The sequence below is a fragment of the Oryza sativa genome, chromosome 1 (assembly GCF_034140825.1).
Source record: "Oryza sativa Japonica Group chromosome 1, ASM3414082v1".
Lineage (NCBI taxonomy): Eukaryota > Viridiplantae > Streptophyta > Magnoliopsida > Poales > Poaceae > Oryza > Oryza sativa.
In genome coordinates this window covers 22,643,491-22,670,738 of record NC_089035.1, presented here as the reverse complement: position 1 = coordinate 22,670,738, position 27,248 = coordinate 22,643,491, and the positions used below count along the sequence as shown (strand labels likewise).

Genomic DNA, 27,248 nt, shown 5'->3' with positions numbered 1-27,248 from the left:
ACAAACAATGAAAAAAAACCAAAAAAATTAAATCAGAACAGAAAAGGAAAACTTTATACTGCAAAAAAAAACCCAAGAAAGACCCAAAACAATAGTGCGTGACCATAGCTGGCGACCAGCAAAGACTCGCAAGAGAGAAATGAATTAAAAAAAGCGAAAAAAATATATTCCACAGTGCACATATATAAATGCACCCCACTTATTGCTCTCTCTCCTCTTCTTTTTCTTCCTTCCTTTTACTCGCTCGCTCGCTCGCTGGGTGTTCGTCCATTTGCCCCCAAGCCGGAGCTGCGCGAGCAGCAGCAGCAGGAGAGAGAGAGAGAGAGAATGGGCGACCGGGCGTACGTGCCGGCATCGAAGCCGGTGCCGGTGGCGGCGGCGCGGGCGGCGAACGGGGTGGCGAACGGAGGCGGAGGAGGGGTTGGGGGTGGGGGAGGGGGAGGGGCGGCGCGGCCGCCGCCCATGGTGCCAGGGCGCGTGCCCCCGCCGCCGATGTACAGGCCGAAGCCGATGCAAGCGCCGGCGAGGCGGAGGCGGAGCCGGCGCGGGTGGTGCTGCGCGTGCTGCCTGTGGATGACGCTGGTGGTGGTGGGGCTGGTGTTCCTGGGCGCCATCGCGGCGGGGGTGTTCTACGTGGCGTACCACCCGCAGCTCCCCACCTTCGCCGTCACGTCCCTCCGCCTCGCCGCGCTCAACGTGTCCGACTCCGACGCCGTCACCTCCCGCATCGAGTTCACCGTCACCGCCCGCAACCCCAACGACAAGATCGCCTTCGCGTACGGCGACATCGCGGCCGCGTTCGCCGCGGACGGCGCCGACGTCGGCGACGGCACGGTCCCGGGGTTCGTCCACCCCGCCGGCAACACCACCGTCATCAAGGGCGACGCCTCCGCCGCCGCCGCCACCGTGGACCCGCTGGTGGCGAACGGCCTCAGATCCAGGAAGTCGCACGCCATGTCGGTGGAGATGGACTCCAAGGTTGGGTTCCAGATCGGCCGCTTCAAGTCCAAGCGCATCAACGTCCGCGTCCTCTGCGCCGGCTTCACCGCCGCCCTCGCCAAGAACACCCCCTCCGCTCCACCGATCGTCGTCGCCGCCGCCCCGTCGCCGGTGAGGTCGGTCGTCAAGGCCTCCTCCTCCTCCTCGAGCACGACGGACGCCAAGTGTAAGCTCCGGGTCAAGATCTGGATTTGGACATTTTGACGGATTTGACGGTAGAGAAGACTTCCTTCTTCCTTCTTCTTCTTGTTTTTTCCCTCTCTCAATTTTTCAACCTTTTTTTCTCTCTCTCACAGTGTATGTGGATTTATTGGAGTATAGTTTATATGATTTTCTTTTACTCACTTCCTCGGCTCATCAACTTTCTCCTTTTTTTTCTCCCCAATTCAATTCCTCCCCCCAAATTCTCCTCCCAATTTCCCCCAAACTACAGATTCAATGATTCATCATGATACAGCAACAGCAATTCCTGCATAGGACTATACTGGACTACTCCATAATTATTACAGTAATTAAAACCACAACTAATTCTCTTCTCAAGAACTAACTTAACCAAAAAACATCTCAGTGAGTGAGCTAGCAGTAGAAGTAGTAAATGGTAAGCTTGCAATTTATTTATTTTTTATTTTGGGTTGGGGTTTAATGGCGCAATTACGCAGCGCGCGTGTCGGTGGCGTCACTCATCACGGAGTCGGTTTTTTTTTTCTTTCCTTCTTTTTTTGGGGCGTCCCCTCCAGGCTTCCAGCTAATACCGGACTGGGAAACAGGTGTACCTTAGCTGGCAGGCTGACGTATGGGGGCCACCTAGGCTCGGGCCCACCTGTAAGTGGCGTGGCGGGTACGGATGGAGGGGAGAAAAGGGTATAGGGTGGGGAGGACGTGTGTCGGGGCGATGAGAGAGAGTGGGAGACGTCACTCGTTCCCATCGGACGAGAGAGAGAGAGAGAGAGAGTGATGAGCACTTGAGCAGGCTTTTGGGCGAAACACAGATCACTCGTTTTTTTAAATAATTTTTTAAAAAAATTAAACTGAATTTTATTTTTTTAACAAAATTGATCGGGGTTTTATTGGTTTCTTAGCGGATTACGTGAAATCTGATGATACCGTCTGTGAGTGAATTTTGATCTGCTATCGGGACTGTGAGCAAAGGTGATGAGTGGTGTTTGTGTGTGAGAGGGTGGTAGTGGTGGTGGTGCGCTGGTGATAGTACAATTGTGGAGTAACCTTTTTTTTTTCTCTGTGAACTTAATTGTGGATGGAGTAACTTGAGATGATTAGATTACTCCAGATTAAGTACTTTAGATTGGATGGATGGATGGATGGATGGGGGTATTTAATGGGGGGTAGTGGTTGGGGGTGGGGGCATTGGGTTTGGGGGGTGCAATTTGCTAAGACCACCACCACCACCACATGGACCAAAAACGTAACGGTCATCTAATGGAAGTATACTTCACTCAGCTTCTCAGATGTCTTTGAGCTTGGGGATATGTTGTTGTAGGGGAATCCTCTCTCTGTTTTTATTTTTATTTTTGCAGGAATTGAATCGCCTCGCTGAGAATAAGTGGAGCCATCTGTTGACGTCAAAAACACGCACTAGCCTGAGAAACGGCATATTTGCAAACAAAAACTATTTTGAGAATAAAACTTTTATATACGTGTTATTAGTGATATAAAAGTAAAGGCTAGAAAATAAACTTCGATAAAAAAAACTTAAAATCAGCTTCAAATTTAAGGTTGAAAGCATAAGGATAAGTCGATGAGCCCTTTTTTTTTTCATCCGTGTGTTCCGAAGAAGCTCTGGTTTTGGGGGTTGTACCGTACACTCAGCATTGTGGAATTATCTCATCAACATAAAATTACTATAGTATTGTCGAACGGCTGTTACACTGTTATTATAGTATGTGTCTATGAGAAGCGTGTACTACTAGTAACTTGCAAACCATCCAGGAGACCAGGACTATATAGGCAGGTTTGGGGGAGCTTTAGCTGCTGGCTGCTGCATCTTTTTTCAGAATCAGAAACTCCCTTAAACAGTTTAATTTTTTTTCTAGAGATTCTAAGAAATTGTTAGTTGTAAAATTTTAAAAATAACTTGAAACCAAAGTTAAGAAAACCAGTATTTTCAAATTCTTAGAGGCTGGTAGCCCTCAAACAAGCTCTATATAGATTTTTGCTGGAATTACTCCCATTCTTTCTCCCATCTGCTTTCTTTCTGGCACGCTAAGCAATACACACACATGTGCAAATGTGGTACAGTACGATAAAAGGAGTGCAACTTGCAGCATCAGCAAGTGTCTTATATTGTTCTCCCTCCAGTCCTGTGGGTACTCGTAGCCAACGGGCGCCGAGAAAGCATGGGATAGTGACAGACAGGTGGGCCCGGATGCCGTTTTCCTCTGTACCTACTACTACGAGTGTGATGAACTCGCAGCGTACGCCCTCCAGGCGCGATACGTATTGGGCCTCCGATCTTGCTGCCGAATGCCACATGGGGGGGGGGGGGGGGGGGGGGGGGGGGGGTGTTCATGATTCAATCATATCCATTCTTTTTTTCTTTTCATATAAACGAGATTTGCTTTATGCGAATTGAGCGTAAGTTTAGTTTTTTTTTAGAACCAACTCACCTGGATTGAAATTGATACGAATGCTCGTGTTTATAGCTAATTTTTTTAGCGGTAGGCGACGTACCCATTGATAACGAGAAGCTCGTGGTTTCGTCAGTTTTAAGATATGCCGGTACAATCTTTCGAAGATATTTATAGAGGTAGTGTACATGTGTTTATAGATTTAAGTGTACACGTACTATGAACATCTGCGTTTTTACGGTGTTTCATTAAAAAGATTTGTTCATAGCACGAGAAAGTATTTTATATGCATAGGCAAGCGGTAAGAATCAGCTTTTAGATTTTTTTTTTCTTTGGAATGGTCATTTGGCTTTTCGAAGGTGGGAGAAAGAGTTTTTAGCTGCATTTTCTTTGTTTTAATACTTAATGCTTGTGCTATTGCAACAAAGCAAACATTCCATTTATGTATTAACTCCATCTCCAAAACAATCAATTCCTGAGGCTTAGGCAGTAGTTTTTTAATTTTTTTAAGATGAAGGGTGTACGTAAATACAACAGTAATGTGATTAAAAGTAGCTTGCTGTGTTTTCTTTTCGTGTTCTCCTCTTGTGCCTTATGAAACTAACACTCCCGATGAAACGGAAGTACTAGTATGGTTCGAAAAGGACTAGAGAAATGGAAATGTGTAAGATAACAACTGTTTTTTGGGCAACAACAAGCCAAATTTATCTTGTAGGGGACCTTCTGTTTTTGCCGATAAGGAATGATGATGTCTTGTTTATCGCTATGTGCATCTCACTTTTTGCAATTGGAGTTGCACAAACACAAGATCATCTTTGGCAAAGATAGGGATAAGAGCGGGTTTAATCTAGTTTAACTGAATAAACTAACTTTTACTTTTTATATTAAAACTAAAATGTACATCATCTAGTCAGAACTAAAATGAATTAATTATTACTCATATGTCGACCCACGCCAAAATCCCTAGACAAAGGAAGGACAAAAAGGAAATGAAGATTTGATTTGTTAGTGGCGAAAACATTGCCATAGTTCTCATATGCTCTTATGTCATGAAAGATGTTCATCAAATGTGGCCTCAAAAATATAACTATAGTAGGAATTATAACAATATGACAATGCCTTTCGATACATATATAAATATGTAATTGTTATATCTCTAATCTAACTACAAAAATAAATAATATGCATCTAATTAAGTTTTGAGGCCGATTTTCGTGGAAATTAATTAACTAGTTCCTACGAATGCCTTGCAAAATTTCCGCGCGACAGTCTGCACATTAAGGAATAACCAGGAAGCTTAGACTATCTAGTACTCCATCCGTTTTTTAATATATGACACCGTTGACTTTTCAATTAACGTTTGACTATTCGTTTTATTCAATTTTTTTTGTGCAAATATGAAAATATTTATGTCATGCTTAAAGAACATTTGATGACGAATCAAGTCACAATAAAATAAATGATAATTATATAAATTTTTTGAATAAGACGAATGGTCAAACGTTAGATAAAAAATCAATGGCGTCGTGCATTAAAATATGTAGTACATTATTACCCATTGAGCTCCTGTTTTGACGGCCGGGGTTAAACTTTGGAGGAATCACGTGGTCGACCGGCTAAAACCCAGGCACCTAGCTAATTAACCCCTGGCTGTGCCCTTCCAACATGTACGTTGCAAACATGTTTGTTAATTAACTTTAGCATCAGAATGGTGATGGGTTTGCATATATTAGACAATTTATTAATTAACGTCGCCCATGGGTTGGATCTAGAAATCTTTTCTCTCTCACTGCAGTTCATGTGCTGATGTCACAATCACACCGTTCTATTCTCCTGTGGAGGACACCTGTGTATGGTGCGGCGTGTACCATAGTCCACGCCATGTGTATTGTAAGACAGCACCGTATTATCAAAATGGGACGGTGACGTCTTCTATTTGTTACAATTTTTGTGTGTGTGTGTGTTAATATCCTGTTCAATTAAGATGAAGCTTTAAAAACTATAAGGTTGCTAATTAAGTATTGCAAGATTACATAACTAAGAGGTCATATCACATAGGTTTTTAGACGGAAAAAGATCCCCTGCCACAACTGCAAACTTCCGTTTTAGGCTCCACCTTGACAGGCCTTTGAATTTGAATAAACGCGGCCAAATGCTATGCAATGGATATGTTTGTTTTTGATTCATGGAGCTTTAATTCATTAAAAACCCCTTTGATTTGGAGGAAGAACTTATTTGGAGGATTTTAACGCTTTAGAAAAAATTCCTATAAAGGCCTTTGAAACAAAGGATAAAATCCTATCCTATTCATTGAAATTTCTATGGAATGGACAATCCTATAGAGATTTTGGAGAAAATTTAGCAAGAACTCTAATCTCTTGATAAATTTTCCTTTGAGTCTATCTCTTTCTTCCAATTCCTACATTTCAAATGGTCATTCCTGCATTTTGCACTTACATTCCTATCAGAATCATGTGTTTTTCTTATTCTTTCTTTTTTTATTTCTGCGATTCAAAGAGGCCCTAAAAACCACTTCGAGTCCTATGAAAAATATAGGAAATTTGGATGATTTTAATTCTATAAGAATAAAAAAAAATCTTTGAAGATCTTTGAAAGAAGGGATTGAATACTACCATTTACTTTGAAATTTCTACACAATGAACAATCCTACAGAGTCTACAGAGTGGTGAGATTTTGGAGTAAAGTTTTTCTTTTTAACTTTTCCCAGAAAGATAGGGTACTCCATTTGCACATCAGCACATACCAGAGTGGCACTCAGCTCTACTAGTGTATACTGCAAAAAAAAAAAGAGAAGAAAAAGAAGGCACATGCCATATTCTGCATACAAAGGTAAAAAGAGGAAGAATATTTGCAAAGCTAATTCAGACCTATCCCTCCAATGCAGTGCAATGATTTGTCTTAAGTCCCACTTCTCCCGGTTCCCAAGTGAAGGAAGGCCGGAGCATATGCCTACTCCACAAAAGAGAAATTAAAATACAACATACTAATGGTACAAGTAATAATCACATGGAGATGAAGAAGAGTCAAACAATATATGAATCCAATTCTCACAAATATTTTCTTGTTGTAAATTGTCTCCATGATTAGAAGATCAACCCTGGAATAGATGAATAGGAAATCATGTATGATCAATCCTTGAATAGAAGAAATATGAAATCGTGTAGTATAATGGTTTTCTGATAAAAGAAATAAATAGAACACAATGTAGTAGTTCTTCACATTCTTACAACAACACCCCTTCTGTCCAAAAACATATACTCACTTCGTCCCAAAATATAGCAACTTTTGATTGGATGAGATATACCCTAGTACTATGAATCTAGATAGGTGGTCTGTCCAGATTCGTAGTACTAGGATATGTCCTCCTATCCAACCAAAAGTTACTATATTTTAGGATGGAGGGAATATTTCTGAAATTCTCAATATTTGTAAGTAAGCAGCAAGTTTTCTTCACTGGATGTTGTTTCATGTCAAGTTGACGCTCAGTTTACGTTTTTACATGTAAATTCCTTGCCTGATAGCATTAGATTCATATTTGGAATTAATTTTACATGATGCCAATTCATAGTTGTTGATAATATACTGTAAAAAAAATCAACGGCAAAAGTTGTGTATTGAAGAACATGTCTATTACTTATGCATTTATATTTACAGAGGTGGTACCTTGAGAATAGAAGAAGCCGTCGTGGTGAAAACCCCAACCAAAATGTGTGAATTGATGATTTGAAGGCATGAATCAGCAACACATGATATGATGGTTTGAATTATGTTTAAATTCAAAACTGATCATCCAAAATTCTTCTTTTCTCATGTAAACTCTAGTGGATAGGTTTGTACGGAGGAAAATTTTCCCCAAATGTGTCGTACAAGGTTAAATATTGTGGAATACTATAAAAAGTGGTAATTAGCTGTTAGACACTTCTCTCATTATTTTATTATTTCTGGTCAAAATGGAGAGAGAAAGAGTTGTGTAAGTACCAAAATACCCCTGTACAGTGTTCTTCCTCTCACTTCTTTTCTTTTCCCCTCTTCTTCTTCTTCGCAGTGGAGCAGAGGGCGACGGCGGCCGGCCCGGACGGCGGACGGCGGGGCGGCGGCGGCGGCGCATCGCCCACGGCGCCGCCGGCGACGCCCTCCGCGTCGGCGCGGTGCGCGGCGGCGGTGGCGGGCTCGACTTCTTCGCGTCGCGCTCCCACGCCGCCCACCTCATCGACCTCGTCACCTCGCCGTGGCCCGGCCGCGTCGTCGCGTCCAAGCACGCCGCCGCGTCGTCGCGTGCTTTGCGGCGAGCTGCCCGAACAGCACATCATCAGCGTCATCGAGGAAGCCGCGCACCACGTCTGTGAGGCACTGGCAACGTCGTCGAGGCCGTCCGCCACGTGCGCTCCGTCATGGGCGAAATCCGCGCGCTCCGCAACATGGACGACGACGAGGTCTTCGCCTACGCCAAGCGCATCGCCGCGCCCTACGACCTCGTCATGCAGACCAAGCAGCTGGGCCGCCTCCCCGTCGTGCAGTTCGCGGCCGGCGGCGTCACCACCCCCGCCGACGCCGCCCTCATGATGCAGCTCGGCTGCGACGGCGTCTTCGTCGGCTCGGGCATCTTCAAGAGCGGCGACCCCGCGCGCCGCGCCCGCGCCATCGTGCAGGCCGTCACCCACTGCAGGTTGTCGCGTCCAAGCACGCCGCCGCCTCGTCGTCCTCGCTGGCGGAAGAAAGAGAGGAAGAGATGAACGGAGAGAGAGAGAGAGGAAGAAGAACAATAGAGAAAGAGGGATTGACAAGTGGGCCCATGGGAAAATTTGTCTTTAACTAAATTTTTTCAATCCATTTTGACAGTTAAATTTTTTCAATCCATTTTGACCGAAAATAATAAAATAATGAGAAGAGGGTCCAGCAGCTAGTTACCACTTTTTTAGTGTACACGAGCAAATACACGATCTTCGGCTGTCTCACAACAAAGATCACATAAATCTTTCGGTGTCCTATAGCAAATTTTGCCATGTATGAATTGCCACTTTGGTGTGGTTGTTGGCTATGCAGAGGATAAAGATGACGCGATCGAACTGTAGTAGTGCGAGTGCGTGTGTGACGCAGAGGCATCCACGCACCACGTACAACGGGTCGAGTAGGTCGTAGCCAGCCTCAGACCGGGCCCGGACCACGGCTCGACCGGGTCGGGTCAGACCGTCATCGCATCGCATCGCTGCAGCCGCGCGGCGGCGTCGCGCCCAAACCACCGCCGCGAGACGAGATTTTGCGCGCCCGCATCGCACTCGCAGCAGCAGCGCCTCCTTCCTTATCTCTCTCTCTCCCCCCTTCCTGCATCCATGGCGGCGATGGCGGCGGCCTCCCTCCTGTGCGCGAGGGCGGCGGCGGCGGCGCCCACGCTGCGCCTACGCGGCGGAGGCAGGGGAGCACGCCTCGTCTTCTCCTGCTCCGCCTCCTCGTCGTCGCCGTCCGGGGAAGGAGGGTTCAGTGGGAAGGTGGGGTTCCTCGGCCTCGGGATCATGGGCGCACCCATGGCCTCCAACCTCATCAACGCCGGGTAAACTAATCCGCAACTGCTCTCCTCCTTCCTTTTGCACTCTGCTCTTGGTACTAGTAGCTGTTACTACTGTTCTACATATCTTTTTCTCTCTCCTGTGGAATTCGTCTCGAGCCTAGTTCGTCAGCTTCTGCTTGTACGGTTTCGATGGTGTTCATGGCTGCTGCTGCTGCTTCTGCTTCTGCTGATGCTTCTACAGTTGTGTGCTTGTTTTGTCTCCTCTTGCTGCAGGTGCGATGTCACGGTGTGGAACAGGACCAGGAGCAAGTGCGACCCGCTCCTCAGCCTCGGCGCCAAGTATGCCATCCCCACCCGTTGCATTTCCATTTCCATTTCCATTTCCATTTCCATTTCCATTTCCCCTTATGAATCAACAATCTAGCTGGCTAGCTAGCTTTGCTTGCTTGCTTGTTGAATGGGTGAGGCAATAGTGTGCGCCATGATTAGGATTCTGGAGCTGGACAGTGGACACTGCAATGCAATGCAGTGCAGCTCTGGATTGGTAGGCACAAACGGAGATTGTTCATAATTTGCTCTTCGTTTGTGATTCTTTACTTTCTTTTCGATGACATATGCTCTTTTCCTGAAATTCCACTCAGAAGTAATCCACTTGTAGAGCACAGAGGCTTTACAGCTATAACAAATTTGCTGTCATTACTGTTCATGCTGACCCAAACAGAGAGACAGGGAAAAGAAAAGAGAGAGAAAAAAAAAGACATAATTCTATTTGACAAAAAGATATGTACAGCACTTTGCTTGATACAAAGAGGATGCCTTGCCTGCCTACAGGTACGAGCCTTCACCGGCCGATGTTGCTTCGTCTTGCGATGTGACCTTCGCGATGCTTGCTGATCCGGAGAGCGCGGTATATGCCCTCGTTTCAGAAAATTCTTCAGTCTGCAATACTATTTCGTGTTCGTGAAAGCTCACATGGCAGATCTAATCATTCGTCTAACGGTTTGTACCTCCACTCAGGTTGAGGTTGCATGCGGGGCCAATGGAGCTGCACAGGGGATGGCCCCAGGGAAAGGGTAATCTTTGCTGTGAGAAGGCATCAGAAAGCCTGGAGCATCAAGAATGTGCTGGCCTAGATAGCATTATCTCTTATATCGTGTTTTCTGTCACAGGTATGTGGATGTGTCGACGGTTGACGCTGCTACATCCAAGCTGATTGGCAAGCACATTACAAGTACTGGGGCATCTTTCCTTGAGGTAGTTTCTGGTCCCTGCCACTGATCGTACCCTACTCGTCATGTGTTCAACTGTTGATTGTGTTGTCTCAATGTGTCGCTAGCGATGCGATTTCAGCTCTTGTACTGTTGGTCCAATGCTAACTCGATACCTTTTCAGTAGGCTCCAGTTTCAGGCTCAAAAAAGCCAGCAGAAGATGGGCTGCTCATCTTTCTTACCGCAGGTAAACTTCCACCTGACACCTCCAAGCTTTGTAATTGTGAGATTTCAGTGTGCAGCTGTCATGTTCCTTATTATGTTACCTGAAATGGTCCATACGTTTGTGTAAGGTGATGAGTCCTTGTACAATAGAGTGGCATCCCTCCTTGATGTTATGGGCAAGGTTAACTTCTTTTATCTACAATCAGTACTCCATTTAGGCCCTCATATTGAGCCAGGAAATGCACTTACGCTGTCCTTACTCTGAAATCAGTCAAGATTTTTCCTCGGTGACGTTGGCAAAGGTGCAGACATGAAGCTCGTTGTTAATATGGTCATGGGGAGGTACCAAAGAAGTCCTTCACATTCAATATTCTAGCAACCTTACTCCTGTAGTCTGTTGATACTTATTAATGAATGAGTTCTGATCTTCTTGGCAAAATACTGCAGCATGATGGTTTCGTTTTCAGAAGGACTGCTCCTGAGCGAAAAAGTTGGCCTAGACCCCAATACTCTTGTCGAGGTTAGTTAGCTCTTACAGTGCTTCAGTGGTAAATACCCAAGTACAGGAATCTAATCTAGGACACACCATACATTGATCCTTTACAGGTTATTTCACAAGGTGCTATCAGTGCTCCCATGTTCTCCCTCAAGGGCCCTTCCATGGTTAAAGCTGCATACCCTACTGCTTTTCCTCTGAAGCATCAGCAGAAGGTAGCCCCTACTTGCATGTTAATGTTGCCAGCACTAAAAACCAGCAACAATTGCATCTCGTCTGATTTCTGTGGCACTGCGAAAAACTGGATTTTTCATGGCAGGATTTGAGGCTCGCATTGGCCCTGGCAGAATCGGTGTCCCAGTCTATTCCTACAGTCGCAGCTGCAAACGAGCTGTACAAGGTCGCGAAATCGCTTGGGCTTGCAGACCAGGACTTCTCTGCTGTAATCGAGGCGCTGAAGGCAAAGGAGCAGAGCAAGTGAAAACTGCCATTGATGCATAGGAAACAAAATGTTTGTTCAGCTGCCATTGATGCAGCATTGTCTATCAATGAACTGAAACCATGGCAATTCTCCCAATTTTGTTACAGAAGTAATACTTGTTTTTCAGGAATAAAAAACTGATTGATGACAGAATACCTGCAATTGGCGAGTATCTGGCCCCAACATTACTGTTTGTCATTACACGGCAATTCAGCAAAGATACAGAAAAACTTCTTTTGTCAACTTGCAGAACATACAGTACAACAAGGGAGCATCACAGGGCTAAAGAAATGGACTCTGGAGCTACCATTCTAGACAAATACAACAGGTTCTCTGTTAGGTATAACCATCCAACGTCTAAGGTAGCTGAAAATTATTAGGATGTAAACAGTATTTCCGTGTGTGTGGCCATGTGATACAAAAATTCACATATCAAGCAGAGTCTAAATGTGCCTTCTACAATGTTATGATTTCTCTTATGTTTTCTTACCACACACTTGAGGAACATGAAACGAAATAACAGCTTACACACAATCAATATGTTCTATTGATGACTGCAGCAGCATTAGCAAACTCTTCGTGATCCTCAAGAGCTGTCAATCGATCCAACATCATTTGGTGACTGCTAAGATCCGATACCGGCGATTTCACCCTTCGCTTTCGCTGCAGCTTGCTGTGCTGCGGCTGCTGCAGCTGCCGCTGCCGCTGCAGCTGATGCAGCTGGAGATGATGGTACAGCTGGTGTCTTCTGTGGAGCTTCAATAGCATGCTCCTGCTGCTGCTTGTTGTTTACTTGGGCCAATATGTTCTTTATTTGGGCACCGGTGAGCGTCTCGTGCTCAAGCAGCGCATTGGCTAGAGCATGGAGCTCCTTGTTGTGTTTGATGAGAATATTCTTTGCATTGTTGTAAGCATTCTCCACGAAACACTTGACCTCCTTCTCAATCAGGAGTCTCGTTTCGGTGCTCATGCTCTTTCCATCATCCTCATAATTGTAAGAAACAAAGCCAAGCTGCTTGCTCATACCATATTTGGTTACCATTGCTCTTGCCACTGCAGTTGCTTGCTGAAAATCAGATGAAGCGCCAGATGTCACCTCGCTATCCCCAAAAATAAGCTCCTCCGCCACCCGCCCTCCCATGCACACATCCAGCCTTGCCAGCATCTGTTTCCGTGACACGCTTGTCTCATCTTTATCCGGGAGTTGGGCCACCATTCCAAGGGCCATTCCCCTGGGAACTATGGTAGCTTTGTGAACAGGGTGAGCACCTTCAGTGTGGATGGCAACAAGGGCGTGCCCTCCCTCATGGTACGCCGTCAATTTCCGGGATTCATCAGAAATAACTGCTGACTTGCGCTCACTGCCCATCATGATCCGGTCCTTGGCATACTCAAGATCATTCATTGTAACGGCTTTTGCCCCATCCATGGCAGCTTTAAGAGCAGCCACATTAACCAAGTTAGCAAGGTCTGCACCTGAGAATCCAGGTGTTCCCCTGGCAATGATCATCAAATCCACATCATCACTCTTCAAGACCTGTAACCATATGTGTATAAGGATAAATATAAGACATTCCATCTTAGTCTGGACAAACATGATACCAAAAGTTCTCAAGAATTACCTTTGACATATGGGACTCTAGGATTTGCCGCCGGCCTTCAACATCTGGATTTGGAACAACAATATGCCGGTCAAAGCGCCCAGGTCTCACTAGTGCTTTATCTAGGGACTCAGGAAAGTTGGTTGCAGCAATAACAATTATCCCCTCATTCTGCTTAAAGCCATCCAGCTCGACAAGCAACTGGTTCAACGTCATCTTCATATACTGTTGATCCTTTGGATTTCTACTCCCACCGATCGCATCAATTTCATCCATGAATATGATACAGGGAGAACGTTTTTTAGCTGCAGCAAAAAGGTCCCTGACTCTTCTAGCTCCTACGCCTACAAACATCTCCTCAAATTCACTACCACTGCATGAGAAGAAAGGAACACCAGCTTCCCCAGCAATAGCCCTTGCTAACATGGTCTTTCCAGTGCCAGGAGGACCAACCAGCAAGACACCTTTTGGCAGTTTTCCACCAAGACGTGTAAAACGCTGAAAACAAGGAAGCAGCTTGTCATTTGCCGTATAACATATGCATGTGATGAAAATGAGGGGTAAATCCTCACACCATTTATGGGCTTAACGATGCATAAACAGATATATGTGACATAACCGGACATCAATTCCACACATTATCTAAATAGTAAATTTCACATTGGCCACATATTTTGACCAAAGTTTCATAATGTACCAGGGATTAATCAATGTTTTCACATAACACCATGTATATTATTTCATTAGTTTGTGGTTTGGACTAGGGGTAAGCATACCAAGAGAATATGTGAGAACTTTATGTGGTTAAGCATGGATGAATACCAAAATAGGAGGTAACACATTGTATGTTTTGTTCATTCTTTTTAGTGGTATCTAATCAATAAGTTCTATTTATATTTCGTTTTTATTCATTTGCTCCTCTGTGAGTCTGTGTAGATTAATTTGTGCCCTTTTTAGAACATGTTCACATCACTGTTTCCTGTGATCTGTTGAAAAAACTTGTTTTTCGATTTGCTAAAATACCATTTGACGGAATTCTCTAAATATATTTATCTTACTATTATGAAACACTAAAATGATTGTTTGGATTAGCTTTTTTTCTCACATATTCCCTTGATGTGCTCAACCCTAGTCCAAAGTCCAAACTACCAAAAATGCTAAGATATGTGGTAAAATGCTGGTTTAGTCCTTGTCCATTGTGAAACCTTGGTCAAATATATGGTCCAATGTGAAATTTACCCCTATCTAAATTATAATAAGTGAGCTAAACAACCTAGAATTAACAATGAAATTGAAAAGGTATATCTATAATGCATTTACCAAATAAAGTAACAGCGTGCATGTAATAGAACTAACAAGCTGGAAACTGTCAACGAAATCAAACAAAGGTTTTGAATCAATCAGGATATTGATAGATAAACTGAGTTAGCTTATCAATACCTCGTGATTCAGTACAATGAAGAAAGTCAGAGATAAATCTATTGCAGAACAGTTTTAAACTTTACATCGTTAGTATGTCAAAATTAATCCATTGCACTTGGACAACTGGGCTTGAACCTCTTAAATATTAATGTCTATTAACAAAAACTGCAATATAAAACCATTATCAGATGGGGGGAACAAACCTGTAAGAAACATGTTCAGATAACTCTGCATCCAAACAGCTAGACAATGTTACCAGTTTTCAAGACTAGGGGCTCAAAAGCATTTACCTTGGGATCTCGGAGGTAGTGAACTATTTCCTCAAGTTCAGCTTTGGCTTCATCGACACCCTTTACATCACTGAATTTCGTATTAGATTCCATGCTTGGTTGAACCTCTTCATTTAGACCAAGGCCTACACATATTTTATCAATCAGAACTACACAGGAATAAGTTCAGTAAACAAGGAATTAGCCATTCAGATCTTTCAGAATTCAAACCTTTGCTTATTCCTCTATCCTCAATAAGAGCTCCAATGCCAGAAATCAGGAGGAATGTTAGCGCTATACTTCGAAAGGTACGCCAAAGCTGTTCCTTAAATTGACCTGTTTCTGCTGTAACCATGTGAATGGGTGCATTTGCAGTGCCAAGAATTCCATCTTTTGTCACTTGACCAGCACTTCTAAATGCTGAAACACTACCAAGATTTTCTGAAACACTACCAAGGTTTTCTTCCTCCCTTGCTGAAGCAGCAATTCCTGTAAGGATGAAGCAAGGATGTAATTTTAGACCAAGTTAATCAAAGAATCACCATTATTAATTGAAGGAACTGTAAGAAGGCTTCAAAGTTGTAGTTTAGTCAACAACAGACAAGGACAGTACTATACAACAAATTAGTTTCTCTCAACCTATCTTGAGAAGACAAAATCAAATAGGACTACCCTTGTAAGATAGGAATAGGTGGGTCAAGATTATGACCCATCCCACAGTTGTAAAAATCAATAACCAAACATCATGATAACCAACAGGCCATGAAGAACTACAAAAAATATAATTGGAACTACAATAGACTAATAGAGGATGATTTTTTTTCATGGCAAAATTTCTATGCCATATTAAGATGATTATCCATGATTTTGTTAACTGCTGAAATGTGTAGTAATTTCCTTGTAAGACTTGAACTACGGTAACCACAGTCCACAGGCTTGAAGAATTACAAATTACAGTAAGCTGAACTACAGTAGGAGATGAAGTTTTGAAGGTAACATATATGTGCTAGCATATGAAGAATTGTTTACTGCTGTTATATTGTAATTTCCTTGTGTGGCTTAATGACAAACTGAACAATCATGACACCAAATGTAAGACTAACATGACAACAGATCTACATTGGAAGTGTTTGGCAAGCTAATGAAGCATTCTCCAGTCTTCAAATAAGGAAAATAAACACTAGTAGCATAACCCACACAAAAATCAGCAGAATAGTCCTGAAACAGATAAAGTGTTGGTCGGTATTAGTACCTCTCTGCAATGTTTTCAGCAAGGTGCTATCCTCCAACCTATCAACCCTGACAAGAGCTTTTACATACTCAGCAAGTGCTGAAGGATTGGAATGCAATGAAGGTTGGCTTTCAAATATCTGTATGACACGTTCTGGATCACTCCTATATATTTCTTTCAGCAGAGAGGCTTCACTTGGTGAGTCCATCTGTCGCATCCTGCGTGCAAAGCTACCAACATAGCTTGACTGATACCTCTCATGTAAGTTTCTAAGTGTTCCACCTGCATTAAGCACCCCAAAAACCATAACTCAATATGAAAGTGCAAACAAATTCATCACAACAGGAGGAAATGGAAACAATAGCACTGCTCATAAGAAAGTAATATGATAATACAGCTTTAAAGACATCTCCAGAAAAGGAAAAAGGAGGAACACACCAATGAAGGTATATGTTTAATATGGGGAGGACTATATGCCAGATATCCAAGACTGAACCTCATATCTATCATAAATTTTGAAACTTGCAATTTTAGAACCCACTATTGCATTACTAAAATGATTGAGTTGGCATATATAATACAAAGACTGCATACCTGCTATGGTGTCACCTCTAAGAATCCTCGATGGGTTGGCATATATTATTTCATTGCAGATTGCATATGCGGATCGGTTCCTTGCGACCTGTGATGAGAAAAACAGCATAACCTTACGTTCAGTAAACCATTGTAGCACCAATCCTTATTCAATTGCAGTCCCCTTTTGATGATTACAAGCTCCAATTAACGCATGCCTACAAGCTAAGCGGGTCCTGGACTCAATTTTAGCTATCTCCAACAAAATTCTCATAGAGATTGTCATGCCAATCCGATAAATATCGAAACATAAAAGACAAGCCATATGACATGAAAACAAGGTTGCCGTGCTGTTTTCAACGGATTAGTCTAAAACCACAAAGCATCCAGCACGAACAGGATCACGCTAATCCAGGTCAAGAAACAGAAGCTCAATCGCGGCGCGGAGCATCGACCCTTCCATCCAATACGGGCACCCACACGAACATCTCCCAAGATTACTACTCTTATCTTAACAGGAAACGAAACCAACCCCCACCCCTCAGCCCCCTGCGTCCCCGCGCCCACCGCGCAAGATCGAGCCCTCCTCCCCGACCACAACCCACAACCCACGAGCGAGAGAGAGAGAGAGAGAGAGAGAGAGAGAAGAGAGAGAGAGAGAGAGAGAGAGAGAGAGAGAAAGGCCGGAAGGAAACCGCACCTGCGAAAGGACGCGCCGCCACGCCATCGGCCGGAATCCCTTATTAGTCCGCCGCCGCCGCCGCGATGAGATCCCCAACCCGCAAGAGAACCCTGTGTGAGGGCGGCGGCGGGGGAGGGGGGGGAGGGTTGCGCTGGAGAAGCGAGCGAAGCCCCAAGAGCGGCGGGGGCTCGGTCGCGGCGGAGGCGAGGAATTCGCCGGCGGCGAGGTGGGGGGAAGAGAGGAGGGATGGGCCACGTCAGTTGACGGTCACGCGGCGCAGGGGGACACCGACCGGAGAGAGGAGTTCTCGGTGATTTTCTTGCCCGAAAATAATAATAATAATATAATATGTGGTGATTTTCTTTCGTGATAAGAATCTGCGATATTTTCTACTCTGGGACGGGCTTCCCGGCCCATAGGCCCATCATCCCAGCCCAACAGCCCTCGCGACTTTCTTTATTTTCCCAATTTTGCTTTTTAAAATGTGGCTATTTGTTGAGACACGTGGTAAAAATCTCTGCTAGGCCTCCCAGGGGCACTGTAAAGAAGAAGAGAAAAAAAGTGTGTTCCTTTGCTGTGGTGTGGTACGGCTTTGTTTTCTACTAGTACATACGCAGAATTAAAATGAGAGTAAGTTTTTTTTTTGGCAAAATCTATATCAAGAGGCCTCTCGTTTTAGTGCTAACGAGAGACCCTATGTAGATTGCCTTAACTGTAGTACTAGTCCCTATCAAGTAAGTAGAAAATATAAGGCAAAATTTGCCCTGGGACACACAAAAATTGTGTAATTGGCTGTGAGACACTGTAAAATCATGTCGTTGCTGATGGACACCACAAAATTCATGTAATTTGCTGTAGGACACCTGAGACAATATTTTATCATTTTTTAATAAAAAAGATGGGAGAGAAATTTTAAAAAGACAAAATTGCCCTTAGCCCTATCTAATCCCCACTGCCTGCACCCGCATCTCAGTGCCGCTCGTCATCTGCCATCGTCGAAGCCGCGGCAGCCACGCTCGCCGACGCCGCCGTTGCTGATCGCTGCTGCCAGGCCGCAGCCACCTCTGTTCACCACCACCGCCATCGAAGCCGCTGTCGCCGGGCTCATCACCCGTCTGCTGCGCGGTGCGGGAGCAGCGGGGAGGAGGAGGAGGGCGTGGCGGTGGCGGGTCTCCTCGCTTGATGGCAAGTGGATGCGGTGGTAGCCCGGGACGGCGGCGGTGGAGGAGGAGGACGCACGAAGGCGAGGGACGTGTCAGAGGTGGAGAACAAGATGAGCTTGTCCGGAAGCAACGACCTCGATGTCGTCTCTTGCGACGACATGGGCGGTGGCATGGGCGATGACGATGACGAGGACGCTGAGCACGGGAAACCGTGCAACGCCAACCAGCATTCGACTCACGCGCCACTTCGCCTTGCTATGCTGCCTTTGTGTGAGAAAGAAGCAGAGAAAGAGAGAGAGGGAGAGTCAATGAGAGGAAGAGGAAAAAAATAGAGGAGAAGGGGGAGAGAAGGTGCAAAACCGCCATTTTACGTGGTTTCTCTCTCATCAATTTAGTGGAAATTATATTTTAATGCGCCTAGTGTCATACAATAAATTACCACACTTTTAGAGTGTCATCGGGCAAATTCACGTTTTTCGGGTGTCCCACAGCTAATTACATAATTTTTTAGTGTCCTGTAACAAATTTTGCCAAAATATAATCCTATCACCTATGTTTTAAATGAAATTTTCTCTTAAACTACTCATCCGATTTATGATCCGATTAGACAGTTGTGTTCGTAAGAATTAAATCTTTACAACAAGATCTCACATAAATATATTTTGATGAAAAAAATACAAATTACTTTTATAGTATATCTAAATTATTTTTAGATTTCACTAAATTACTTCTTAGACATATAAAAGTAATTCCAGTAAAGCTTAAAAGTAATTCACATATATTATATAAGTAACTTAAGATAAAAAAGAAGTAACTTTGTCATGACATTAAAAATAGATCTGTTATGGAGGTAAAAACGTGAGTCTATCTAAAAATTAAATTTAATCAGCACAAATTATGGAATTGACTAAAAAAGATAATAAAATAAACAACTCACAACATTATGATTGTATAATAAGTAATTTAATCAAATCGAAAAGTAATATATATATATATGATAAAAGTAACTTACATATATAATAAAAGTAATTTACAACATAGATATTTCTTTTATTAAAATATAGTCATCTAAGATCTTGTTATAAAGATTTAATTGCAATGAACACAATTGTGTAAGTGGATTATAAATCGGATAAATAATTTAAAAGAAAAATTTACAAGAAGAAAAAAAACATGTATCATTTGGTGTACTGGTATACAATCAGGTCTAAGATGAGTCTCTGATTAAGACAATAGAGTGTGGTCTAAGTCATATCTTTTTTTTTTCTTTCCCAACAACACTTTGCTTCATTGTCAAAACTACGGATAGTAATCGGCCGTGACGAGAACGGATAGTAATATTGCGCATGGAAAATAATCTTAAGGATTGAAGTAGTACTTTTCTCCATCTTTTTTGTGGAATGTTGCACTTGTGGTCTTACGATATTTCGTTAATTATTTTGTGCTACAGTTTATACATTAAATTTGTTTCTTGTTTTTTTCAAAAAAAATTCCAATGCTTTGATAATTTGGGACCCCGTTTTAGCAAGTGTTTCATATACATGATCAACTGAAGTACTGAACAATCGATCAACCGATAATTTAACTCGAATTATACGTGCGACCCTAGACTAGTCCAATATAATTGCCTGAACCTTAATAATATTTCCTGAATATTGGTCCTATGTCCCCTCTATTTTTAATAGTCGTCAGTTTCTTAAATAAAGATAAATAAACAAAGGACATGGACTACGGTTAGCTATCAAATTATTACTACAATATATCAACACTACATAGGCCCCTCGCTGGAGCCTGGAAGGGAAGGTCTCCAGCAACAAAACAGCTCTGACCTGGTGAGAACGTACCAAAAGACATTTCTTGCGCAGAAGAGCAGGTGAACACTACACATTTTGCTCAAATCTCCTACCTTAGCTGCTACTTAGATTGTACTCCTATGCTGCCAATCGGTGGATGTTCCATGCGCTCAAGATCCAATACCAGCAACACCCTTGGCTTTCGCCGCAGCTTGTTTTGCTGCGGCGGCCGCCGTCGCCGCCGCCGCTGCGGCCGCCGACGCAGCTGGAGACGACGGCGCAGCTGGCGTCTTCCGTGGAGCTTCAACAGCATGCTCCTGCTGCTGCTGTGTGCTATTTGCCTGGGCCAAGATCTTCTTTATCTGGGCTCCGGTGAGAGTCTCGTGCTCAAGAAGTGCTTGGGCTAGAACATGGTGCTCCTTGCTGTGTTTTGTGAGGATGGTCTTTGCATTGTTGTAGGCATTCTCCAGCAGGCTCTTCACCTCCTGCTCAATCAGAAGCCTTGTTTCTGTGCTCATGCTCTTTCCATCATCCTCATAATTGTAAGAGACAAAGCCAAGCTGCTTGCTCATGCCATATTTCGTAACCATTGCTCTTGCCATTTTGGTCGCGTTCTGGAAATCAGACGATGCACCGGATGTTACCTCGCTATCCCCAAAAATAAGCTCCTCCGCCACCCGTCCTGCCATGGAGACATCCAGCCATGCCAGCATCTGTTTCCGTGAGAAGCTTGTCTCATCTTTTTCTGGGAGTTGGGACACCATCCCAAGGGTCCTTCCCCTGGGCACTATGGTGGCTTTGTGGACAGGGCGAGCACCTTCAGTGTGGATGGCAACAAGGGCGTGCCCTCCCTCATGGTACGCCGTCAATTTCCGGGATTCATCAGAAATAACTGCTGACTTGCGCTCACTGCCCATCATGATCCGGTCCTTGGCATACTCAAGGTCATTCATTGTAACGGCTTTTGCCCCATCCATGGCAGCCTTAAGAGCAGCCACATTTACCAAGTTAGCAAGGTCTGCACCTGAGAATCCAGGTGTTCCCCTGGCAATGATCATCAAATCCACATCATCACTCTTCAAGACCTGTAATCATATGTGTATAAGGATAACTATAAGACATTCCATTTTAGCCTGGACAAACATGATACCAAAAGTTCTCAAGAATTACCTTCAACATATGGGACTCTAGGATTTGCCGCCGGCCTTCAACATCAGGATTCGGAACAACAATATGCCGGTCAAAGCGCCCAGGTCTCACTAGTGCTTTATCTAGGGACTGAGGAAAGTTGGTCGCAGCAATGACAATTATTCCCTCATTCTGCTTAAAGCCATCCAGTTCGACAAGCAACTGGTTCAAGGTCATCCTCATGTACTGTTGATCCTTTGGATTTCTGCTCCCACCGATTGCATCAATTTCATCCATGAATATGATACAGGGAGAACGTTTTTTAGCTGCAGCAAAAAGGTCCCTGACTCTTCTAGCTCCTACACCTACAAACATCTCCTCAAACTCACTACCGCTGCATGAGAAGAAAGGGACACCAGCTTCCCCAGCAACAGCCCTCGCTAACATGGTCTTCCCAGTGCCAGGAGGGCCAACCAGCAAGACACCTTTTGGCAGTTTTCCACCAAGATGAGTAAAACGCTGAAAAGAAGGAGGCAGCTTGTGACTTCTGATCACCATATAGCACAAGTATATGACAAAAACAGTTATGAAATGATAGATCATATATGCATTAAAGTGCACAACATATCTGTGAGAGACTGACATAACACGATATTATCTCCACAGATATGGTCTAAATCACAAAACATTGATTTAAGAAAGCAATTGAAAAAGCCATGCACTTGATAGTGCCAAGTCAAAGTTATAGGACCCAGATAATAGGATAAACAAGCTGGATACTATCAACAAAATCAAGCAAAAGTTTTGAATGGACCAGGACATTGATACTATCAACAAAATCAACACCTCAAGATTCAGAAAAACAACATTTCAGATGAATCTCCTGCAGAACAGTTTACATCATAGCATGGAAAAGAATAATCCAGGCCAGCTTGCAGATGGACCACACGTGCAAAAATAGCTAAATTTGTTAAGACTGCACTTTTATGAAATTTATAGTGATTAAGTGCCAAGTGTTAAACCTACAGAGGTTTCTGCAACTTGGACTATAAGCATGTGGTTTTTGTGAAATTACCTCATATTAATGTTTATTACTAAAAATAAGTAACTGTTAAAACCATTGTCAAGTGAGGAAATATACCCTTTAAGACACATCGTATAAATTGACATAACTCTGTATCCAAGCAGCCAGACAAATTTTACCATCTTTCACAACAGGTGTCCAGAAACAATTACCTTGGGATCTCGAAGATAGTGAACTATTTCCTCAAGTTCAGCTTTGGCTTCATCAACACCCTTTACATCACTGAATTTTGTTTTAGAATCCATGATTGGTTGAACTTCTTGACTTAGACCAAGACCTACACAAATTTCATCGATCAGAATCACAGCAAAGAAGTCCAGTAAAGGTCTAGAAAATTAGTCATTCAGATATTTCAGAAAACCAAACCTTTGCTTATTCCTCTATCCTCTATAAGAGCCCCAATGCCCGAAATTACAAGGAAAGTTAGTGCAAGGCTTCGAAAGGTACGCCAAATCTGATCCTTAAAATGGCCTGTTTCTGATGTCACCATGTGAATGGGTGCGTTTGCAGTGCCAAGAATTCCATCTTTTGTCGCTTGTCCAGCACTCTTTAATGCAGAAGAGCTACCAACTCTTTCTCCCTCTCCTCCTGAAACAGCCATACCTGTACGGATAACACATCAATGAAGCTTTATGCCAGTTTAATCAAATAGTCACCATTAATAACTGAAGGAAACATACACAGGCTTCAAAGTAAAAGTAGTTTAGTCAATGGCATACAAGATACTCTCAACATGTACAACAAATAGGTTTCTCTGAACCCAAACTCGAGAAGACAAAATCAAATACCAAAGAGAAAAATAGGATTGCCATTGTAAGTACAGAACATGTAGCGCAAGATTATGATTTATGCCACTATTGTAAAAGCCAATGACCAAAAATTAAGATACTACAAGGTTACAGGCCATGAAGAACTACAAGTTAAAGTAATAGGAACTAAAGTAGAGTCTGATAGTTTCTTCAAGGCAAAATCTATATGGTACGTCAGGACGAACATCTATGAATTTGTTATATGCTATATATGTTGTAATTTCTTTCCATGGGCCATGGAGATATACAAATCACACTACACGAGATGAAGGTTTCGAGGCAACATCTATATGCTATCATATAGAGAATTGTTTACTGTTATAATATCCTGTAATTCCCTTGTACTACTTAATGACAAACTGAAAGATTATACTTGTAATAAGTCACATCCACAAAGAATTTGTTAGTTAGCACCATTAAATACAAGTGCTTTCCAAACTGATTAAACCCTTCACTGTTTAATTAAGGAAAACTAATATAGCCCAACAAAAGCAGCAGATGTAATGCTTCATAGCCGTGAAATAGATAAGGTGTTTGTGGATATCGGTACCTCTCCGTAGTGTTTTAAGCAAGGTGCTATCATCCAGCCTATCAACCTTGACAAGAGCTTTAACATACTCTGAAAGTGCTAAACGATTGGAGTGCAACCATGGCTGGCTTTCAAATATTTGTATGACACGTTCTGGGTCACTTTTATATATTTCTTTCAGCAGAGAGGCTTCACTTGGAACGTCGAGGTTTTGCACCCTGCGTGCTAAGCTACCAACAAAGCTTGACTGATACCTCTCATTTAAGTTTTTAAGTGTGCCACCTGCATTAAGCACAACTCAATAAAGGAAGTGCAAAGAAATTATTCCACAACAAGCATAAATGGAAGTGGTGGTGCTGCGTACAGAAAAACATTATAATAAATTATAACAAAATTATGCCAATTCCGATAGCTTTTCTTAAAGCACAGGAAAGGGGAAAGAAAAAGGAGGAATGCACCAATTTATCAAGGCATATATTTACATGGAAGACTACATGCCAGTTATTCAAGTTAGACATAACCTCTTATGTACCATAATTTTAGAAGGTTGCTGTTGCAGGATAGTGTTACTGCATGACTAGAATGGTTGAGCTTTATACAAAGACTACATACCACCGTTGACGTCACCTCTAAGCAGCCACGAAGGTCTGGAGGTTATCAGTTCATTGTAGATTGTGGATGCTGGTCGACTCCTCGCAAGCTTTTATGAAAAAAGAAAAGAAGCAACCTTGCGTCATAAACCAAATCATTGCAGCACGGATACTCATTTAATGTAATGCATATAAAAACTAGAAGAGAAACAGAAAATACAGTGCAATAAAGCAAATCATTGCAGCACCGATATGCTCAAATTAGCTTTTTCCACAAAACGCATGCCTACAACAACAAGCTAACACACCAAGATAGAGGACCGTGAAATGAAATGAAGAGGCCTTTTCTGCTTCAAATCGATTAGTCTAAAGCCTCAAGAATCAAACATAAACAGGATCACCACTGGTTGGATCAAAGAACATCAAACTAATCGGGCAGAGCATGCAGCGTTCCAATACATTTATAGGCACCCGCGTGAAGGCTCAGTTTGCCGAGGTCACTACTCCCAAGTTTATCATCATCACGACCGCAACCATCAAAACACACCACCTAAAACCCAGCCCATCGCTAAGATCGATCGAGTCCCCCAATTAGACTACGCGAAAGAACGCCAAACCATGAAAACAAGGTTGCGTTGCTGTTTTTAACGGATTAGTCTAAAACCACAAAGCATCCAGCACGAACAGGATCACGCTAATCCAGGTCAAGAAACAGCCAGCTTAATCGCGGCGCGGAGCATCTAACCCTTCCATCCAATACGGGCACCCACGCGAACATCTCCCAAGATTACTACTCTTAACAGGAGACGACACCAACTCCCCCGCCTCCCCGCGCCCACCGCGCAAGATCGAGTCCTCCTCCCCGACCACAACCCACGAGGCGAGGAGAGACGCGCAGCGGACAAAAGGAGGGAGAAAGGCCGGAAGAAAAACGCACCTGCGAAAGGACGCGCCTCCACGCCATCGGCCGGAATCCCGCCGCCGCCGCCTCGATGAGATCCCAAACCCACAAGGAAAACTAAGACCCCTGTGTGAGGGCGGCGGCGGGGGAGGGGGAGGGGGGAAGGGGATTTAACTATCTGCCAATTTTACGTTTGTCAATTAGCCAAATATTTCTTTTAGGTTTGGACTTATAAATTTGTCATTGGAGTGAGATGGATTCTTTAATTTTATTTGCCACTTTCGCATATGTGTCTGTTTACACCCAAATTTACCACTTAGGATCAAAATAGAAAAAAATGCCAAAGTTTGGGCTCTGTCGGAGCCCATGTCTGTTTTCATCGGGTGTCGGGTTTCCTTACTAGGGAAGACATCTTTCAGGTTTTTATTGGTTTCTATCCCGAGTTGAAAGCGGTGGTGCTGCATACAGAAAAACATTACAATAAATTATAATAAAATTATGCCAATTTTGATAGCTTTTATTAATGCTGGGAAAGAAAAAGGAGGAATGCACCAATTTATCTAGGCATATATTTAGTACATGGAAGACTACATGCCAGTTATTAACCTGCGGGTTATCCATGGATTTTTCACAATTTAGTCCTTTTAAAAAACTTATTTCGGAAATAGATCCCTGAAAAACTTATCTAAAAATGGTTCTTTTTGAGCACTAGAGTCGTTGGCACCGTCATCCAACGGGACAGCGGCTGGCGCCGTCCTCCTGCCACCGTGGCGGGTCAGCGCTGAGGTGGCAGGGGGAGCGCGCCAATGTGGCTAGCGCCCCCTCTCCCCTATTTTTTTATTTTTCTTTTATTTTTTTGATATTTTTTTCACGCTTAGGAGCATACAAGAACCAACCATAGAAAAAATAAACTTGAATGGACGAAATATGTGACTTGTAGAATTTATCCACTCCTCTCCTATCTAGTGTAGATGAGAGAGATGTGCAACTTGTTTATTTTATTTTTATTTTTCTGATATTTTTTCACACTTAGGAACCCACAAGAACTAACCATAGAAAAGTTTAACTCAAATGGATGAAATATATGACATGTAGAATTTTTCAAAGCTCTACCGAAAAGCTCATCACCTCGAAAACACAATCTTGTAAGTGGAATTTAGAGGTTATAATTTATCCAAACCCGACAAGGCTAAGAAGAATCGGATGTAACTTTTTCTATAGATGTCCGTGGATATATTATTTGCCTGATTCCGAGTCCGTATGAGAAAGTTACGCCTATTTTAAGAAATGACACCCGAATGACGCCTATTTTCGGTAGAGCTTTAGAAAAACCTACAAGTCACAAATAAAATAAAAATAAAAATGTTGCACATCTCTCTCCTATACACTAGAGAGGAGAAGGCGGAAAAAAACGGCGAGGAAGGGGGACGACAATGTGGCTGGTGCGCTCCCCCCGCCACCTCAGCACCGCCCCGCCACGTCAGCAGGAGGATGACGCCAGAGAACCTGGTGCCGTCCTGTTGGAGATAGAGGACCGTGAAATGAAACGAAGAGGCATTTCTGCTTCAAATCGATTAGTCTAAAGCCTCAAGAATCAAACATAAACAGGATCACCGCTGGTTGGATCAAAGAACATCAAACTAATCGGGCAGAGCATGCAGCGTTTCCAATACATTTATAGGCACCCTCGTGAAACGCAAATTGCTAAGGTCACTCCTCCCAAGTTTATCATCATCATGACCGCAACCATCAAAACACACCACCTAAAACCCCACCACATCGCTAAGATTGATCGAGTCCACCAATTAAACTACGCACCGCCCCCGCACGCGCACGCGCATGCAAGCAAGAGGAGGAGCGTGCGGAGGAAAGAGACAAGCCGAATGCACCTGCCAAAGAACGCGCCGCAACGCAATTGGGCAGGAAGCCAAAATCCCCCACACCGCTGCCG

General features: G+C 43.4%; 5 protein-coding genes across 5 annotated transcripts; 3 read left to right on the top strand and 2 right to left on the bottom strand.

The window, feature by feature from the left end:
* The first annotated feature begins 211 nt into the window (after positions 1-211).
* On the top strand, positions 212-1,343 carry LOC4326313 (NDR1/HIN1-like protein 6). The gene has a single exon (XM_015771179.3). It carries the CDS (start codon positions 328-330, stop codon positions 1,201-1,203), a length of 876 nt encoding a protein of 291 aa, XP_015626665.1. The 5' UTR covers positions 212-327; the 3' UTR covers positions 1,204-1,343.
* Positions 1,344-6,282: 4,939 nt separating this feature from the next.
* LOC107279260 (probable pyridoxal 5'-phosphate synthase subunit PDX1.1) lies at positions 6,283-8,508 on the top strand. Its single transcript, XM_066310584.1, has one exon. It carries the CDS (start codon positions 7,997-7,999, stop codon positions 8,336-8,338), a length of 342 nt encoding a protein of 113 aa, XP_066166681.1. The 5' UTR covers positions 6,283-7,996; the 3' UTR covers positions 8,339-8,508.
* Positions 8,509-8,866: 358 nt separating this feature from the next.
* On the top strand, positions 8,867-12,167 carry LOC4326312 (glyoxylate/succinic semialdehyde reductase 2, chloroplastic). Its single transcript, XM_015759986.2, has 11 exons — positions 8,867-9,153; positions 9,385-9,450; positions 9,943-10,018; positions 10,129-10,184; positions 10,281-10,365; positions 10,507-10,567; positions 10,674-10,726; positions 10,817-10,887; positions 10,993-11,065; positions 11,152-11,256; positions 11,361-12,167. Exons 1-11 carry the CDS (start codon positions 8,936-8,938, stop codon positions 11,520-11,522), a joined length of 1,026 nt encoding a protein of 341 aa, XP_015615472.1. The 5' UTR covers positions 8,867-8,935; the 3' UTR covers positions 11,523-12,167.
* LOC4326311 (ATP-dependent zinc metalloprotease FTSH 5, mitochondrial-like) lies at positions 11,622-17,599 on the bottom strand. Its single transcript, NM_001401648.1, has 7 exons — positions 17,319-17,599; positions 16,640-16,727; positions 16,067-16,327; positions 15,046-15,303; positions 14,836-14,960; positions 13,145-13,621; positions 11,622-13,059 (listed from the first exon to the last, which is right to left on the bottom strand). Exons 1-7 carry the CDS (start codon positions 17,343-17,345, stop codon positions 12,148-12,150), a joined length of 2,148 nt encoding a protein of 715 aa, NP_001388577.1. The 5' UTR covers positions 17,346-17,599; the 3' UTR covers positions 11,622-12,147.
* A 2,435-nt stretch (positions 17,600-20,034) lies between these two features.
* Positions 20,035-25,499, bottom strand: LOC4326310 (ATP-dependent zinc metalloprotease FTSH 4, mitochondrial-like). Its single transcript, NM_001401647.1, has 7 exons — positions 25,334-25,499; positions 24,419-24,506; positions 23,828-24,088; positions 22,835-23,071; positions 22,621-22,745; positions 21,427-21,903; positions 20,035-21,341 (listed from the first exon to the last, which is right to left on the bottom strand). Exons 1-7 carry the CDS (start codon positions 25,358-25,360, stop codon positions 20,427-20,429), a joined length of 2,130 nt encoding a protein of 709 aa, NP_001388576.1. The 5' UTR covers positions 25,361-25,499; the 3' UTR covers positions 20,035-20,426.
* Between the last annotated feature and the right edge of the window lie 1,749 nt (positions 25,500-27,248).

Excerpts from the sequence above, each read along its gene's own strand:
- LOC4326313 (XM_015771179.3), top strand. The coding sequence starts at position 328 with ATGGGCGACCGGGCGTACGTGCCGGCATCGAAGCCGGTGCCGGTGGCG.
- LOC107279260 (XM_066310584.1), top strand. The coding sequence starts at position 7,997 with ATGGGCGAAATCCGCGCGCTCCGCAACATGGACGACGACGAGGTCTTC.
- LOC4326312 (XM_015759986.2), top strand. The coding sequence starts at position 8,936 with ATGGCGGCGATGGCGGCGGCCTCCCTCCTGTGCGCGAGGGCGGCGGCG. Across the intron at positions 10,185-10,280 it reads GGGATGGCCCCAGGGAAAGG|GTATGTGGATGTGTCGACGG; the intron begins GTAATCTTTGCT and ends TTTCTGTCACAG. Across the intron at positions 10,727-10,816 it reads TCCTTGATGTTATGGGCAAG|TCAAGATTTTTCCTCGGTGA; the intron begins GTTAACTTCTTT and ends CTCTGAAATCAG.
- LOC4326311 (NM_001401648.1), bottom strand. The coding sequence starts at position 17,345 with ATGGCGTGGCGGCGCGTCCTTTCGCAG. Across the intron at positions 16,328-16,639 it reads TAGAGGTGACACCATAGCAG|GTGGAACACTTAGAAACTTA; the intron begins GTATGCAGTCTT and ends TGCTTAATGCAG. Across the intron at positions 14,961-15,045 it reads GGATAGAGGAATAAGCAAAG|GCCTTGGTCTAAATGAAGAG; the intron begins GTTTGAATTCTG and ends AAATATGTGTAG.
- LOC4326310 (NM_001401647.1), bottom strand. The coding sequence starts at position 25,360 with ATGGCGTGGAGGCGCGTCCTTTCGCAG. Across the intron at positions 24,089-24,418 it reads TAGAGGTGACGTCAACGGTG|GTGGCACACTTAAAAACTTA; the intron begins GTATGTAGTCTT and ends TGCTTAATGCAG. Across the intron at positions 21,342-21,426 it reads TAGAGTCCCATATGTTGAAG|GTCTTGAAGAGTGATGATGT; the intron begins GTAATTCTTGAG and ends ATATGATTACAG.